This window comes from Lepidochelys kempii, chromosome 13 (assembly GCF_965140285.1).
Source record: "Lepidochelys kempii isolate rLepKem1 chromosome 13, rLepKem1.hap1, whole genome shotgun sequence".
Lineage (NCBI taxonomy): Eukaryota > Metazoa > Chordata > Testudines > Cheloniidae > Lepidochelys > Lepidochelys kempii.
Window position 1 is genome coordinate 14312713 of NC_136392.1, and position 19233 is coordinate 14331945.

The 19233-nt window shown below is 40.3% G+C and overlaps 1 protein-coding gene across 4 annotated transcripts in view; it reads left to right on the forward strand.

The window, feature by feature from the left end:
* Window positions 1-19233, forward strand: part of BCAS1 (brain enriched myelin associated protein 1) — an 80854-nt gene that overhangs the window by 12190 nt on the left and 49431 nt on the right. For all 4 annotated transcript variants that reach the window (XM_073309333.2, XM_073309336.2, XM_073309335.2 and 1 more), the window contains exons 3-5: window positions 1488-2077; window positions 15692-15835; window positions 16671-16715. In XM_073309333.2, coding sequence (XP_073165434.2) covers window positions 1488-2077; window positions 15692-15835; window positions 16671-16715 — 779 coding nt within the window. The remainder of the gene's footprint in view (window positions 1-1487; window positions 2078-15691; window positions 15836-16670; window positions 16716-19233) is intronic.

A 19233-nucleotide genomic window follows, 5' to 3' on the forward strand; every position in this document is an offset into this window, starting at 1 on the left:
CCCCCCACCTGGTAAGGCAACTCCCATCTTTTCATGTACTACATATAAATGTATATGCTACTGTATTTTCCACTCCATGTGCATCTGATGAAGTGGGTTTTAGCCCACGAAAGCTTATGCCCAAATAAATTTGTTAGTCTCTAAGGTGCCACAAGGACTCCTCATTGTTCTCTCTTTATTCTTTGTCTGTACATCACCTAGCACAATGGGGTATCGATTCATGACTGAGCTCCTAAGCACTACCACAATATAAATAATAATATATTCATCTTAGCTACACTGTGCATGCTGCTGTAAGTCGGATTTCTCTTGTGCTCTATCAAGAAAAATCTCAGCAGAGTCATACTGTTGATCGTCAAGGACTATGATGTCCTTACTGCGCAATGGGAAAGGATCAAAATGAAATATTCTAGGCAGCATTGCTGTGATGTTCAAATTGTCATCTGCTGAACTAAGCCATTGTCTTAGCCATGTTACTGAACATGAACTGCTTCTTTATGCCGCTGCTTCTTAGGTGATACCCGCTAGTACTGTTGCCTTTCAAGCATTTAATTTGAAGTGTACGAAAACTTAAAGGCAAAATGCTAAACAAGGTGAAATTTGAGGAATTTTTTTCACAGTTCATTGCCAACTAGACAACAGTCTGTTTTACTGAAAAACTGATCATTTTGCTTGGAGTTTTGGCTAAAAAAAATGGGTGCTTTCCCCAAGAATGAGCCCATTTCAATGCAAAAATTGGCCCATTTAAGTAAAAAATTTTAAAATATGAAGTTTAAAAAAAATTCAAATGTTGAAAGTCCAATTTCAATGTTTCTCTGTTAAAATGGGCATTTTAGCAAGTTTTACAGAAAAGCATGGATGTGTTTACATAGCGCCTAGCACAATGGGATCCTGTTCTGAGTGGGATCTTTGGGTGCTGCCACGATATAAATATTAGATGACAAAATAAAGCAAACTGTAGAGGGTACCCAACTGGCATAGAGAGGCTAAGTGACTTTCCCAAGGGATCACATGGGAAGTCTGTGGCAGAATAGGGCTGAAGTTGGGTCTTCCAAGTTCTAGGCTAGTTCCCTAATCACTGGGCCATCCTTCCTCTTCCATCTCACTGTACCTCAGTTTCCCATCTGTAAAATGGAGTTGGGAATACTTTCTGCCCCTCCCCTTGTTAGTCTTTTTCTAGTTAGGGTAGAAGTCTGAGAAAAGAAATAATGGGCTTGATCCTAGGCTGGTGCTGAGCACCACAACTCTCACTGACTTCAGTGAGAACAAAGAACATCAGAAACTCAGAGAATCGGGCCTCAAAGCTAAGCAGAAGCTCACATTTTGTACCACAGAACACCACATTTACTTAACACATTGCAGTATATATTGTCTTCACACAGGCATTGCATTTTAGAATGAGTTTATTAAAGCTCTAGACCACCATGATTAATAGGATAACTTCCCCGCTTTGTTGGATAATTGCTGTTTTATGTTTCTATTTGCAGTGGATGCAAGGACAAGTGTTGAACAGAATAATGTGGCCGTTTCTTCCGAGAAGACAATAGAGATAAGCTCCACTTCTGATGCAAATGGAAAAAATCCTGGGACTGAGGCCAAGAAACCCATGCCAGCTGCAAAATTTCGTTTTCTCTTTGCTTTTTCACGGCCTGTACCAGGACGTACTGAAGAGCAAGCTACAGACTCATCAGTTGGATCATCTAAGCTTGATGTCAGTTCAGAGATGCCTGAAGTGAACAAAGCATCAAGTGAGATAGCAGATAGTCCTGCAACAGCTGTGCTGGAGGAAGGGTCCGATAAAAACCTAAGCCAGGCCCCTTCTACAGCAGAATTTAGTGACACTGAGCTAATAGCATTAGCATCACCTGAGACAGAGGACAAAGCCTTATCAAAGACAAAACAAGTAACTTTCTTTGACAGACTCTTCAACCTGGAAAAGGGGAAGGAGAAAGAAAAGAGTAAGACACAAGTTGAAACCCAAGAGGAAAGCCAGACTACGGAAATTCCTGACGCAGGTATCGCAGAGGAAGAGGCTGCTGGATTACAGAGCACACCAAACAATGTCCCACAGGGGAAGGCAAGTGTTTGAATGGGAATATCAATTTCTTCCTTAATGAAATCTCTTAGGAATATTAATGGTGCAGGACAGCATCATGTTCTGATGGTTGTATGAATCAGGCAGCAAATATCTTTGTTTTGTAGTGTGACTCCCCCACTTATCAGGGGTATCTAACAATCTCTGGAAGACGAAAAAAAGCTGTGGCATCTGTTTCATGACAAAATTGGTGATGTCTGACGTACAGCTTAAGTTCATTTATATTTTTACCAAAGACTTGGGCAAGATAGCTATATTCATGCTTCATTAGTCTAGATGATGAACACCAGCTGGCTGCAAGTGTAAAAAATGTACTTGGAGCACAAGTGACTTTCATGCTTTAGGAGCTCAGTGTCTGATATTGAATGGTTTTAGGAAATTCTTTAGGCATATTTCACATGAAGCTTATAAAATACTAACTTACTCATTTTATGCACTAGCTACCTCTGAATATCATACATATTAGGTCACAACCTTTAGTGAAGACTAGAATACCATAGTAACTCTTCGCACTTTGTATGTGTAGTGCTCTTCATCCAAAGAATGATAATTCTTTAGAATGGATAGGAATGAATTTTAGAGACAGGGAAAATGAAGCATTAAGAAGTTAAGTGACTTGCCCAAGGTCATATGCTAGTCAGTAGCAGAGCTGGAAATAAACCTTGACTCTCTTGTGTGCTTTATAGAAAAGATCTCAGCATTTGAGATAAGCAATTGTTCTGTATCTATAGCAATTGTTCTGATGCTACTTTTGAGTTGCTTTATACTTGTCTCAAATGTGATGGCTCTTTTTACTCTTCCTGTGAATAGCGGGTAGTAGCAAGAAGTAAATGTGCAGTGGTTTATTATTAATTTAATTTTATTTTTTATTTATGAAGGGCTGTTAGCACTCTGAAGTAGAACTAGTGGAATGTAGGAGGAAATGTAATCAGAGTTCTTTCTGTTTTTAAATGATTATTAATAGGTTCTTAAACTTAATGGGGCAAATCAACATAGCTTCACTGACTTCAACACAGTAACGCTACTTTACAACAGCTGAGCATCCAGTCCAAATTTTTTCTAAGGGATGACTTCAGGCTTCATCTGTAAATTTTTATACCATCAAAATTACTAGAGATTGATTTTGCATATCATGGCACTTCAAGGATGGCTATGTTGCTCAAAGGGCCAGCCCCTCACCAGGTGTAAAGTGGTGTAACTCTACTGTTTGCTTCAATGTGCTAATTTGCATCAGCTGAGGATCTAGCTCAAATATTTTTATGATCTCTGGGGAAAAAATACATTGTAAAAACTGGCTGTTTACCAGAATCTATGGAGGAAAAGGCAATTTTAAGAGCAATTATTATTTTGATGGCTCTAGTATAAGTCTTCTAATTACATTAATGGTGGAATATCACTAACTGCTGCCTTGAGCACTGTTGACAATGTCTCTGAACGAGATCTGTTTGCCTTCTGAATATATTATTGCAGTAATGTTTCTAAAATAAGTCTCTCTTTTTCTACTCTGAAATTCATCCCCCCTCCATCCCCCCCCCCCCCCCCCGAGGTTTGGTATCTCAGTTCTGGAGGATCTCAGCCCCAGAATAAATCTATTTATCAATTCTTTTTTTAAGGCTTGCCAGTTTCTTTTAAGATAAGAGTTTGAAAGAATAGAAGTTTACTGATAACAAATGTGTTTTTGTGCCTGTCCTTCAAAAATGGTGCACAATCACTGGGTATTTCAGACAGCTAATTTCTAACATATGGGATATAGTGCCTATGCACACTTGTGTATTTGTGTTTTGACTTGGACTCATGGAATCTAAAATCATCCACTGTTTAAAGCAGAGCTGAATAAATAATCCACAATGAATAATGTATTCAGTACGTATTACCTTTTCTTTCAGTTTGCAAATTATCCAGGGAAAGACTGATATTCTGCCAGTATTAAAAAATATTTACAAATTTCTTCAGGATTAAGTCTTGGCCTATAGCTGATTAGAATTGTTACCTTTACAGTTAAATATAAAATTCACAATTCATGCTTTGTTTGTTAATTTCTTTAGACTTGACCTATGCCATTTTACTTTACTAGGAATGGTTTGCTCACAGGTAAACCCCTGAGAGGAGACACAACTTATACCAGAAATAAAGAATGTTTTTAGAGCTATGTCTTATGCCTGTTCCCCAAACAAAATAAGCTATATCAGCAAACCGACATTGCTATAACTGCATCTACAGTAGGGATTTTTGCTGGTATAAAAATGTTATAGAGAATCACACCCCTCGCTGACTGGCAAACACTTCTAGATGGCCTATGATTCTCTTTTTTTACGTTAAGCAAGCACAAAGCAAACATTTCAAATTACATATTTGATTATAAAATGGGCAGTGTACAGTTCATGCTGTTGGTTGGTGCAAGCAGTGAAACATGAAGCATACATTGTACACTGCAATACATAATCAAAAGTAGCTTTTCACTAGGAATTTGAGTTAAACATTTGCTTGTTGTGAACAAATTCTCACTCTGTAAACCTCAAGCATGCGAGCGTTTGTTAAAAGTGAACATCAATGCATCATAAACATGATCAAATCAAAGTAAACTTTTCCAACTCAGACAATTACACGTTAGAAATGTTTCTGCTATTCCACAGCTCTAGCTTGGATACTTGGACATCTGCTACTGTTACTCATGTTGAATACTACCTTCAACCTCAATCCTGTAAAGACCTATACATATGAAATCAATGGGACTACTTGGAGTAGTAAAGTTAAGCACATGCATAAGTATTTGCAGGATTGGGGCCTTAGTTTGCATATAAGGCCTTTGGAATTCAGTGGAACTACTTATGGACTAACTCCCTGATTCTGTAAATACTCTTAACTTTCAGCATGCAAATGGTCCCAGTGAAGTCACAAATGTACATAGGTGCTTGTAGGGTAAGGGCCTCAATTGGTACTCAATGTGAGAGTGAAACTTCAGCCTTAGCCTTGACTTTTGTGGCATTTCTTTGTATATTTGAGGGACAGAACACAAAAAGGCAGGGGGTGTGGGAGCCTGAGACCTTTCATGATGAGCCAGGAATGAACATTGTATAGCCAGATTAAACGAGGTGATAAAAATGCTGTCAAATTTATAATTATTCTTGAGTTGCTGAGCTTTGCTTTAATTCCATCTGATTAAACTAAGGCCTGGCCTCTGTCTTCAAATACACGCATACTATGTTTCCTGTAAAACTAGTTACTTTGCATGTATGATGGCAGAAGGATTAAGATTTAAAATTATACCCCAAATCCCCCAAACAGTTGCTAATTTAACTTGATTGTGTCTGCACAATGTTACACAATTAAAAAGAAACTCAAGTTATTGCTGTTGGCACATTATCGGTTTTGGTGGATTGTGATTTGTAGCCTTTATAAGAGCCTGTTCAAGTCAAAACATCACTGAGGTTGAGAACCAACAAATAACCACGTTTCAGAGTAACAGCCGTGTTAGTCTGTATTGGCAAAAAGAAAAGGAGTGCTTGTGGCATCTCAGAGACTAACCAATTTATTTGAGCATAAGCTTTCGTGAGCTACAGCTCACTTCATCGGATGCATACTGTGGAAAGTGTAGAAGATCTTTTATACACACAAAGCATGAAAAAATACCTCCCCCCACCCCACTCTCCTGCTGGCAATAGCTTATCTAAAGTGATCACTCTCCTTACAATGTGAATGATAATCAAGTTGGACCATTTCCAGCCAAAATCCAGGTTTTCTCACCCCACCCCCACCCCCACACACAAACCCACTCTCCTGCTGGTAATAGCTTATCTAAAGTGACCACTCTCCTTACAATGTGTATGATAATCAAGGTGGGCCATTTCCAGCACAAATCCAGGGTTTAACAAGAACGTCTGAGGGGGGGAGGGGTTAGGAAAAAACAAGGGGAAATAGGTTACCTTGCATAATTACTTAGCCACTCCCAGTCTCTATTCAAGCCTAAGTGAATTGTATCCAATATGCAAATGAATTCCAATTCAACAGTTTCTCGCTGGAGTCTGGATTTGAAGTTTTTTTGTTGAAGAATTGCCACTTTCATGTCTGTAATCGCATGACCAGAGAGATTGAAGTGTTCTCTGACTGGTTTATGAATGTTATAATTCTTGACATCTGATTTGTGTCCATTTATTCTTTTACATAGAGACTGTCCAGTTTGACCAATGTACATGGCAGAGGGGCATTGCTGGCACATGATGGCATATATCACATTGGTGGATGTGCAGGTGAACGAGCCTCTGATAGTGTGGCTGATGTTATTAGGCCCTGTGATGGTGTCCCCTGAATAGATATGTGGGCACAGTTGGCAACGGGCTTTGTTGCAAGGATAGGTTCCTGGGTTAGTGGTTCTGTTGTGTGGTATGTGGTTGCTGGTGAGTATTTGCTTCAGGTTGGGGGGCTGTCTGTAGGCAAGGACTGGCCTGTCTCCCAGGATTTGTGAGAGTGTTGGGTCATCCTTCAGGATAGGTTGTAGATCCTTAATAATGAATTGGAGGGGTTTTAGTTGGGGGCTGAAGGGGACGGCTAGTGGCGTTCTGTTATTTTCTTTGTTAGGCCTGTCCTGTAGTAGGTGACTTCTGGGAACTCTTCTGGCTCTATCAATCTGTTTCTTCAGTTCCGCAGGTGGGTATTGTAGTTGTAAGAATGCTTGATAGAGATCTTGTAGGTGTTTGTCTCTGTCTGAGGAGTTGGAGCAAATGCGGTTGTATCGCAGAGCTTGGCTGTAGACGATGGATCGTATGGTGTGGTCAGGGTGAAAGCTGGAGGCATGTAGGTAGGAATAGCGGCCAGTAGGTTTCCAGTATAGGGTGGTGTTTATGTGACCCTCCTCAGACGTTCTTGTTAAACCCTGGATTTGTGCTGGAAATGGCCCACCTTGATTATCATTCACATTGTAAGGAGAGTGATCACTTTAGATAAGCTATTGCCAGCAGGAGAGTGGGGTGGGGGGAGGTATTTTTTCATGCTTTGTGTGTATAAAAGATCTTCTGCACTTTCCACAGTATGCATCCGATGAAGTGAGCTGTAACTCACAAAAGCTTATGCTCAAATAAATTGGTTGGTCTCTAAGGTGCCACAAGTACTCCTTTTCTTTTAACAAATAACCAGTTACACTGCTGGTAAGTGAAGGATAGACTCCACAGTTTTAATTTAGGAGTTGCACAAGCATTCAGTGTTTGACAAACCAGTCTTTATTTTCGTGGTCTACAAAACTACATTCACATCACAGCATAATCAAAACAAGGACAGGATTCATGAATTGATGAAGAATTTACTATTTAAGCCAAAGAAAAGATAAATTATTTGCCTGAAATGTTTCACTGAGCCAGGATTCATACAAACAAAAGTGTTGGCAGGATTACATTCTTTTGATACGTTTTTCTAATGACTGAACTAAGATTCTAGTATAAACCCTTAATTACTCAAAAACTTGGCTCCTTATAGAAATGCATTTACCCAGGAACATTTAGCTCCTAATGCTGTCTTTCCTCCTATGTTATTTCCAGAGGTTTTTTTATTAGCATTTGTCATTGTGGAATGTGCTGATGCAGAGCATTTTGTGGATATTTAAATACAGCTCTAGATTGTGAGGTTCCATATTTATTACCTCCTCCTGACTTACACTGTAAGGGACTGATGCTGCATTCCTTACTTCAGAAAATTCCTGTTGAAAGTAGTGCTGGGCCACAATTAAAGCCCCATATCACGACACAGGTTTGGGTCTGAATTTGCAGCTTGAATGTTGATGGAGGCTAACAGTTTAGGGAAGCTCCTTGTACAAAACGGGTGATTATAGGGCAAAAAGGTAACTGTGTGTGAAACTGCCCACTGTCCAGAGGAAAAGGTGTATGTATCTCGTGAGTGCAATTTGCTTGTTTGCTCCTCTGTGCACCCATTTTGCTGATGCAGTTTGGTTGCTTGCATATGAGAATATGAGCTGTGCAACATGTGTGGGGGGGGTCTATTGAGGGGAAAGAAAGGGTCACTGAGGATTTAGTTGTGCTTTGTGGCATGTTGGGCTTTGAGTTGGCTCTGGTAGCATGGTGCCTCAGGCTCTTTAAATCCTCCACCTCTCTGCACACTGTGTAGCCTGGCTCTCGTAGGAGAGTGTTTCAGGTCAGCAATGAGATGCGTTGGAACGGTTGTATGAACATAAAGAACCTACTCCTACTTGACCAATGATGGCCGCAAGACAGTCCTGTGTTTGTTTTGTGTGTGTGTGTCTTTCATTTCTATTTGAGAGTATGTGTGTGAGAAATAGAGAGAGAGAAACTCAGGTTAACGTCACTAAACAATTCTCACTGAAGTTCTTTTGCTGATGTCACCAGTTTCAAGCACTCTGTTGAGGCTAGTTTTGCTTAGCAATGTATATTCTGTGTCCTGTTTTTTTGGTCTGTTGCCTCACACTTAACTGTCCCTTTCCCATCTGAAGCAGAGCTAGCTTTTATCACATGTCCAGTACCACTATACATGGCATCCTTGGAAGAATGGCCACTGAAACTGGCACAGACTGCATGTGTTTTACAGGGAACATACTGTTCTTGGAAAGGCTTTGGCCTGTAATTGCCAGCTGTACAAACAATTGTGTCAGGTCCTTGCAAGAAATTTCTAAATAGCCTGTTAAACCATTCTGAGCCATTGTGATGCATATCTTTCTGTGGTAGACTTGCAAAATGGTGGCTTGGAGATTTAAGCAGGTAAAATCCTGTTATTGCTAATGAAACCAGTGTACTTAACTCCTTGCCTACAGGTCTAAGAATGTACCCCACTCTGTGCACATTTCACAACACCAAAGAAACCCTCTAGTAAAGTTTTTTAATTGCATTCATGATTTCACATGCTCAGAATTCCTCTTCCCTCCTCCCCCAGCCCACCACTTGCCCATACAAATATATGCTCCTTTGTAAATCATATGTAAATAGTTCTTTTAAAATTCTGTGATACAGAAGAAGAAAATCTCAGAAACATGACCCAAAGCAATATTTCTTTGAAAAAGTGGAGATTGATAAAAATGCCTAATGGCAGGTTGATAGAAACCTCCTGTTCGCCTTTCTAACGCCAGCGAGTCCTTTCTCTCAAGGTATTTCAAAGCTACCACCTATTGAAGATACCTTGCAACTTTTTTTTTCAATTTTGTCCCTCAAAGAAAGTGGGAACGTCATCTCCTAACGGCTATTACTACTACTAGTGTCACCGGTTTCTCTGCCCCTGGTAAATCCATACTGCAGTTTCAAGAAAATATACTGTATGATTATAAGTTGTTATTAGTATTGAAATAACACTTAGAGGCCACTACCAAGATCAGGGCCCCCTTGTGCCGGGCCCTGTAATTATTGAGCATTATATGTGTGCGTGCGTGCATGCATGTCTGTCTGTCTCTGTGTACAGACAGACAGCCCCTGCTCTGAAGAGCTCCGTCTAAATAGACAAGGCAGAAAAAGGGTTGGAGAAATGTAGTATTAATGTCATCCCCACTTTACAGACGAGGAATTATGCTCAGAGAGATTAAAGCCGAGATTAACAAAGGTATTTAGGTACCTAAAGATGCAGATAGGTGACTAACTCCTAATGACTTCCAATGGGAGTTAGGTGCCTAATCTCCACAGGTGCTTTTGTATCTACAGCTAGGCACCTACCTGCATTTTTAGGTGCCTAAATACCTTTGTAAATCTGGTCCTGTGTGATTTGCCAGGATTATACAGGAAGCCTATAGCAGAGCTGAGAAACCAACCCTGATCTCCCAAGTCTAGAGCCTATCTTACTACTCGGAGATTTCTGGTGATTGGATTTGCATGAGTGTCCCTTTCTCATCTTGTCCCTCAGTGCTCTGCAAGGCATATAGACAGCCCCTGTATCAGCACTTGAGCTGTGCTGGAATGTTCCAGATGGCGTTCTGGTATTTCTGATGGGGTGCAATGAAGAGGGGAGCACAATGGAGGGGGTCAGGAGGCACAAAAGAGAGAGATAGGGGAGCCATGCCCTCCTCCCACAGCTAGCTCTGAGCAGCAACCCAGAAGCCACGGCTTCTCCTCACGGGCATGCCCAAGCCAGCAATGTGGGGCGACTCTGCAGTAGGGGTCAGTTGCCTGCATCCTCACCCAATGGGGAGCCCCTGCTGGCGTTCTGGCACTGTGGGCTGGAGGAGAGGCCAAGGCATGGCCAAGAAGGGAGGTAGAAGCTGCTGGGTCTACACTCAGAGCCGGCCAAGGGGGAGGCTTGGGCACTCCTTCATTGTGCCCTGTCCCTGCCTTCCCTATGGCCAGTGCTGTGGGCACCCTCTTCTTCCCCCCAGAGAGCCCTGTACCACTGCACAGGCTGAAGGGTCCTGGCAGGAGTATAGAGCCCCCCCCACCACCACCCCTTTTTTGCTGCCAGTGAGTAAGTCGACTCACAGTGATGTCATCAAGGCTTTTTTTTTTTTTTTAGAACTCAAGCACAGCTCTGTATAGCAGTCTTCGTGCTAAACATCCTCCCCCCTGAGAAAATAACAGCGGCCTGCTCCATGAGCAGTGGAGGTACAAGGGTACAAGGAACCTTCCTTCCATACCCTCCTTATGCCCCAGCTTGTGTAGTACATCTAGAGACCAGGCTGAATTCAGTCCCTGTGCTCTCTGAGTGCAAAAACTCCTTCCTCCCTATTCACTGGGGAGGTGCTTGCTACCCAGGGGAGTGGCAGGGAGGTGGTGGGGCTGGGCCCCCAACGCTCCCTGTACCAGCCCATCAAACAGGATTGGAGCATAGGAGAGAGCAGTTCCACCTACGGCTAGGGAGTTCCTGTGCTCGCCCTGGGACAGGCAGCTTGATCTAACTATAAATAAACGAATCAATATAAACTCAGATGCATTTGTCTGCACTGTACTGCACTCATCACTATAGTTACCTAGACAATAAAGTACCTTCTCAAAATGCCAATATTTACCTCCTGGAGAGGAGGTAAACTTTGTTGAGGGAATGAAAAGGGCAGTATGTCCCTAGTGCATTTAAAAATGCACTTCCATTTTAGTTTATTTAGCTCATTAGTGAATACGTCACTAAAGGGTACAGAAATATTTATCTTTCTGCTGTTTTTTTCCTTTTTTTGTTGTAATATCTGCACCCCTGGTGGGTGTGGAATAGAAGGTAAAAAACTAGTAACTGATAAGATCTTAGGCCCCAAGTCAATAATGCATTGAAACAGTACTGAATCAGAACATCTCTGCACTGAATACAGGAATGGACTACACTTACAGTACAATACTGCATACATCATTCTAGCATGAAATCTGTTTTCTTGCCACGGTTTAGTAGATTAGATTTAGAGCTGGTAGAGAAATTTTGAATGTTCAAAATTTGTAAAAAGTTTTTGATTTTTTTTCCAATTATTTTTACAAAAAATCTTATGGATGATCAAAAAATTGTAAGTTTGACATTTCCAAAAAAAAAATTGAATTTTTTTTAAAAAGTTTCTAATTTTTTGTTATTATGTTTAATAATGAAGCTTTGTTTCTGAGATGTAAGCAAAAATTAAAGAAAACCCCACAAACCCATTTAACAGAAAACAACCCACAAGCTTTTAAAGGCTCCAGGTTCCATATTGGTTATCTGATCTATGAACAGACTTTGCATGTGTCGTTATTCCTTCAAGCATGACAGACTGGAGTCATTTAAAGTAATTGGGGTGTGCTGTATGCCATGAAAAAGGAGGAGCAAGAAGAAATTGCAGGGTTCATAACAGGTCTCTGAGCTGTACGTTGGACCCCGACCTGGCTGCTGGTCTTTCTAGTGTACTGCATTGGTATTTTCAAGGCAAAACTTATTATTATTTTTTTTTTAAGAACTGCAAAATCTCTTTCTTCGCATCACAAACTAGTGTGTTTGATGGCACTACAAGAAAGCAAACTGACAATGGGAACAACTGCCTGGTGGCATCCTTACAGCAAAGGACTGCAAACAGTAAATTAGAACTTAAGAAAAAAGGACTATAGCCCGCCTGAAGGTGAAGAGTGGTGCATTAACAGAGTCACCAGTAGGCAAGACAGCTATTCAGTTTGGTGAGGAGGCTACTCATCCTGGGAGGGTATCGTGCAGCCTGGGCTGCATGCTTGCTCCCAGCAGAAATACCCATTTCCAAATGAATGGCTACTGAGCATCTCGTTTCTATAATGTGGATAACAGCTCAGCACCATGGTCTCCCCATTATGCCAATCCCCCATGCAGAAAAGCAGTGTGTGCATCTCAGCAAAGACTCGATCCTATATCCATTGAAGTTGATGGTAATGCTGCCATTGACTTTAATTGTGCAGGATCAAACGTCCTATGTAAATCTCATTTCTGCTCTCTATCAGCATCAAGCAAGACCTTAGAACAACAAGAAGCCGAAGGTACGAGAATAATTTCATGTCCAGGACCACCAGAGCTGATTGGAAAATGGAATTGCTATCCCATAGGAAATTTTGACATTTCAAAATTCGTTTTCCCCGAGAAAAGTGGGTGCATGGAGAATACTTAAATATTAATTGCAATGTTCACTTTTTGAAATTCTGCCTGAATGGTGAAAGAGGGACACTTGTTTTGCACCTTCTGCCTCATAAAATGTAAGTTATGTGGTTCAGTTCATACATACTGATCAGTGAATAGTCTTGAGACTAAAACTTAGTGGCTTAGTAAATGGATGGATGGTGCTGTGTAGCTGAGTGCAGTTTTCATTAATTCCTGCTATTTTACCATAACTAACACATCTCATTGAAACCATTTTTTTCCCAATTTGCCCCAGTCTTTGATGTATTAATATCTCCAGTAGGGCAAAGCTATTGAAAACATTAAAGTAGAGACTGGTATCACTAGATCCAAGTACCAGCCATTAAGACAGGGACAACTTAGGACCCACATTTTCCAAACTGTGCATGTGCCAAAACGCATAGAAGTAAATGCCTACTTTGCAAATGCCACTGTGCAAATGAATGGTTAATGCAACGTGGTAATTTACACATTGGGGGTGAGTGAGGATCCTAGCGTCTACATATAAAGACTAAAATGGGCGACATATTAAAGAAAAAGGACAAAACAAGCTATATAGTTAAGTGGTTTTAAAAAAATTAATAAGTTCAAGGGATGATTAACTTAATTACCTGAGGGTTCAAAGGCCAGATATTTATCTAGTGTAAATAAGCATGGCTGCATTGAATTCCACTATATACTTATTATCTATTTAGAAAGAAGGAGCATTTCTCAGTCCTTAATCAGAGACATTTGATACAAGAAAATTACAGAAAACTATCTGGATTAAAATTATAGGGGGCCCAATTTTCAGTGGAACCTCAACCGAACCTCATCTTGTATGAACACTTCTTTTGCATAGCCCATCCAGCAGTCCCATCCATGCACCTGCATACCTAGCTGGTAGGACTTTTGCTATCTCATAGTGATCTTCTGTTAGAGATACAAGGCAGGTGAGGTAATATCTTTTATTGAACCAACTTCTGTTGGTGAGAGAGACAAGCTGTTGAACTTACACAGAGCTCTTTTTCGGGCTCTTCATAGATCTTCTGCGTCCTGCTGCTCTTCATGTAGGCTTTTGAAATGAAGACAATTGGGCCATCTTCTCGTCTCCCCTTCTGCAGCATGGAAAGGTGCAGAATTGCCCTAAACACATGGAGTAGGTGTGGGGAGGCCCCAGGAAAGTGAGAGAGAATTATGCACCCACTGTGAAGTTGCTTCTTATCTATCTGGAAGAAGCTCAGCTCCCTCAAGATAGGTGGATATAGGCAGACCAAAAGGGGAGAAGTTGAGGAAACAGCCCGTCTCTGTGATGCCTTCCCCTCTCAGGATAGAGTGCAGTTTGAATCATCAGTTGTTATTGTTCTGGGCAGAGAAATACAAGCTGAGCACTCCCCCAATCCAGGCATTTTCAGCTGACCGGTTATGGCCAGATTCTGGTCCCCCTATGCCATCACAGCAATATGGAAAGGCCAGAACAGGGGAAAGAACCTGGCTTATTGTTTGTTGGGTCACAAACTCTAACTCTGAAAAACTTTACTCATGTGATCTGTCCTACTTACTGCAACAGGACTGCTCACATAAGTAGGATTTGCAGGCGCAAGCCCCAAAAATAGATTAATGGAGAAAGGGAACCTGAGTGTTAATAAAGGGGGGAAAGAAGAATATGCCCAATCATTGTTCAAAGATACGTAAAACACTGTAAACTGAAATTGAATTCACTCATGTTCATGTGTGACTGCTCACATAAGTAGGATTTGCAGGCGCAAGCCCCAAAAATAGATTAATGGAGAAAGGGAACCTGAGTGTTAATAAAGGGGGGAAAGAAGAATATGCCCAATCATTGTTCAAAGATACGTAAAACACTGTAAACTGAAATTGAATTCACTCATGTTCATGTGTATAAATCCATACAGTGGTGGTTAACTGATCTATTAGCCTCTTTAGAGTTACAAAGTTATCTGCTAGGAACAGAGATCCCTAACTGGTCTGCTTGCACTTTGCTAATCGCACTGTTATTTGTTAGTTACAATGAGATCCACTGCATTTGAATAGTCTGCTACCTGAGCCCTTAAAGCCCAGAGCCCGATTCTACAAGGTGTTCAGTGCCCCAACATCCACAGACTTCAGTGAAGATGGGGAGGGTCAGTACCTCTCAAGAGGCACTTAGGAATTTGCAAGATCAAGATCTAAAGATGTGTGAGGGCTCACACTTTTATGTTATTTCTTTTATGTATTCATGTAAAAGATATTTGGGAAGGGGGAGGTGAATTTTTTGCACAGCTCTTTAGGTAGTTTCTGAGTCATCAGGGTGTCAAGATTGTAAATAATGAAGACAGTCTAAGGGCCACATTTTCTAAGAGTTCCAGGTTTTGAGAAAAGCTCAACAGGATGGATATTGTACTCTCTTGAAAATCAGGCTGTAAATGTACTAACGGCAGCTACTAAGCACTTCTGAAAATCTGGCCCTTATTTACTGCCTATATGGGAAGTGAGCTTCTTTGAAAATAGATTCCCAATTCTGAGTGTGAGCATAGGAAGAACTGTCCTGATTGTACTGTTTGGAAAATCTGGCCCCGCTGACAGACAGCTGTGTGTGGCTTAAAAAGCTAAAGTTGTTGTTGATATTTGGTGGTGGTTTGAGAGGTTTTTTTAATATTGTTTGCGTTTTCTAAATAAAAATTATTTCTGGAAATTGCAGAATATTGAGGAGCAGAAGCTTTCTTTGTATGTTGTAATCAGACACTGCGGCTTCAAAGGCCAAAATCTCAGCCATTTGTTCCTGTTCACAAGTGCTAAGCCATGTTGGTAGAAAAGGGGGGTTGTTTTGCTGCATGCAACTTTATTTGCTATGTGTGTTATACTCTGTAGCTCAGAACAGTGTTCCTCTTGCCAGCTGCAAATGCTTACTACATTAGAAGAGAGGGACAAAAAGATTTGTATAAATGCTCGATTGTTCTGAATATGTAGGCTGGATAAGTATGGCTGGAATTGGGGTTATGACTCTGAGAGCAACAGGATGCAAATCACAAGTGTTACTTTTACATTCCACTGGAAATTAAACAAGCTGGGTCTGAAGAAACTGTGCTTCTTTTTTAGGACATAGATGACTGCAACCAAAAAGCCGTGCAGCAAGGCTCAGCAGGTGTCAATACTGACGAGGCAGCAGTAAAACAAGAGAACCCCAAGGCATCTGCCACAACAGACTCCAATAATTCTGTCATGAGTTTCTTTAAAACTCTGGTAAGTCTTTGCCTACAGTTTTGCTGTATAGGGAACACCTAAAAACAAAGAGTGTGTATTAAATTCCAATCTATATGCATCTATGAATGTCGAATATGCTCATCATCTCAGGTACCAAAGATTAATGTTGTAAAACTAAACTGATGCCTTAGAGAATGCTTAGATTGATAGGTAGAGAGAGAGACTGTGCAATAGTTACTTAATGGTATTGATTAGGAAAACTTCCTCTATTCTTATAGACTATTTTAGAACCCATGTCATTCAGTTCTGTTAAAAATATTTTCTGTGAGTTAAAACTTGCTTTGAAAATGTCTAAATGTACAAACAAAACAATCATCAGTTACTGGCAGCACAAATGTAAGTCAAGGAAGAGACAGGAAAACCATTAAGTACAAAGAAGAACAATAGTTGTTAATGAGAGAGGAAGCAGGGTAATGAAAATACTAAATTAGCCATGCAAAAGGACAGCAAATGCCATAGGTTATAATCCAGGAGCATCAGAATTCATGATTGGGTTCACCTTTAGGGAATAATAGAACCTGTAGGTTTGTCTAATATATATTTTATCTTGATTTTTATCTTTCCGGACACCGTCTCAAAATTACATTCAGGAAATGAATTCATCTCATATTAATATGCAATAAGTCTTTCCCATTTGGAAAGCAAAATAGAGTTTGATATTGTAGGTTGCATGTGTATTCTTTCCCTTATGTCATAGATAAGCCTGCTAGGTTCTAACTAACTGATGAAATTCCAGATCCTTCCTATTGAAAGAAACTGAATTTGGACATATTTCATCAACTATTACAGTATTTTGTTTTCTCAAATATTTAAGGTTTCACCAAGCAAATCAGAAGCCAAAAGTGACTCTGAGGACAAGGTAGGCAGTTTGCTTGATGTTTTTCTCTGTGTCATTACCATTACAGTGTGCTCAGATTGGCTTCAATGCTATCCTTTCTTCTCCTGTGCCTTCCCTTCATCTGTACATGAGGTTACTGTTTGTTGTAATAAAACAAACAGTAACCTTTCAGAAATAAAATACAAAAGAAGAAAGATGACCATAGACTAGTCTATTTTTTCCATTCAGTTTCAAATAATGTGCTGAATGTACTACTTAATTCACTTCCCATATTAGAAGTTTGAAGCTGAAATAGTAATATTGTTATATTGGAAGTTATTTAGATTCTCAAACTAGATCAGTTTGGGGTTTCTGGATGAAATTCTGGGCCCACTGAATTTAATTGCAAAATTCCCATTAACTACTATAGGGTCAGGATTTCTTCATGATTTTGCTTATACAGCTATGCAAAGCTGCCAGTTTTCACTTCCTATTATTTAAATGTGAATATAGATCTTTTTTCTTGAGGCCTTGCATACAGGGCGACATTCTCACCTCTTTGTACATAGGGTCACAGAAGTCTTTCAGCACATGCAGAACTGTAGCTATTCTGTGCAGGGTGTGGAACAGGTCCATAGGAAGATGACAACACATTCTGCTCTTGTTGGAGCTGAGGTCCAAACCAGATGCCATTGGTGGGAACGTGCCCACCAGGGGTCTGATCTAACTCCCATTTTAATCAATGGGAAGACTTTCAGTGATTTCAGTGGGACCAGACCTGACACCTTCATTGTGTGTCTCTAGCGGTCACACTAGGAGCATGCTGTAGTTGGAGGGGCTGTACTATTCCTGCTAAGTAGCTGAAACCTGCACCCTGATCCTGGTTTGTGAGGTAAATTCAGTCCCCCTCCACCTCTGTATAATTCTCTCATTTATTCAGGCTTTAGAGGACACGGGGAGGTGAGAGTCAGTTTCTCCATGATGATTTTAAAATGGAGTAGAAAGAATGTCCAGATTCTTCTAATGTAATGCAGCGTGCAGTCTCTCCTACAGTGGCATTGCCTCCCCACCCCTAGCAGCTCGTGAAAATCAGCATAACCTTCATAGGCACAGACTTCATTGGAACTACACTCCTTTATACTAGCTGAAGATATGGCCCATTGTGCCAATTTCTACATGCTGTTACATCTAGAGTCTTGCTGCTGAAGGTAGAAGAGTTATTCTGGATTTACACTGGTGTAACAGAGCAAAAATTGGCCCATCAAATGTGTGAGCTCCAGGAATCATCATTATTGTAGCTCTGTGAAGCATTATGATAGTAGGAGTCTTATTATTGTGCATATCTGAAACCTGGCATTGTCCAAAGTGTATACATCTAATTTGTGAAGGTTGTATATGTTCTGGAAACTGTTTTTAAAAGCACAAATCATTCTAAGAGAAACAAGTATGCCTTTAAGGACTGCTCTTGATCCCATTTTGAAGTCAGTGTCAAAAATCATAATGGCATCAGCAGCAGCAGAATTGGACCATCAGAAAATATAATGTAGCTTAATAACGCAATGTTACAGTAGCCTACAGGAATTCCCGGTGAACCTGGTAATCAGTTTATATGACTATAACTAAATAACCTCCTACATTATTTTTATTAATTAGATTTTATCAAGTGCATTCAGAGAAATAGCTTAAAGAGAATAAAACGGTTTAAAAAGTAGCATCAGAATTCTGTATATTCGGTAATAAAAAATAACTGTTAATGTATTTCTTCTTTTATACCAATTTCCTACTATTCTTTATGACCCTTTCATTCTGAATTCTTAACAACCAGCCAAATGTTGACAGTTTGGACATGTAATAGGTCATGCACACAATTACCTAACTTGTCCACGCAACTCTGTCAACTGCCCCTAACTATCAGGGATGAAATTTTCAAAGGAGCCAACAGGAGTAAGGCACCCAAATCCAATTGAATGTCAATGAGATTTGGACACCCAGCTGTCTCAGGAGCCTCTGAAAATCCCAGCCTACATAGACAGTTGCAGGCCTGACTTTGTGAAAACCAGCCTGATATTTCTGCAACATATAACTGTGGATGTAGGCACACTGTAGTTTGGAAACAAATACACTGTTTGGGTTTGGTTTGCTAACACACCTGTAAAAGTAAACATGTCCTGGTGCCTCCAGCAGGATATGCCAATCAGCCTTTGTGCACAATACACAGAGATTGCTGGGAGTGCTTTCTGTGAAGAACACACTTTTATTTCCAATAATCTTTTTTCCAGAATTAACACCATGACTAAGTATTTAGATTGGCAAGACAAATAAATCTTCACTCCTGGTGAGAAATCACATTTTCACTCAATTCAACAAAAATAAAAAAAAAAGAAAGTAACATTTTGTGTGTTTGTTTTGTTTAGCACTAAATTTTATTCCCCGCCCCTCCCTTCCCATTTCAACATCAGTTTGGTAGGAAAAGAGTGAGGAACAAATAATGAATTTCTGATCGAGAGGAATTCATAAACAATGCTTTTCCTCAAAACAGGAATTTTGCCACTTTCACCAT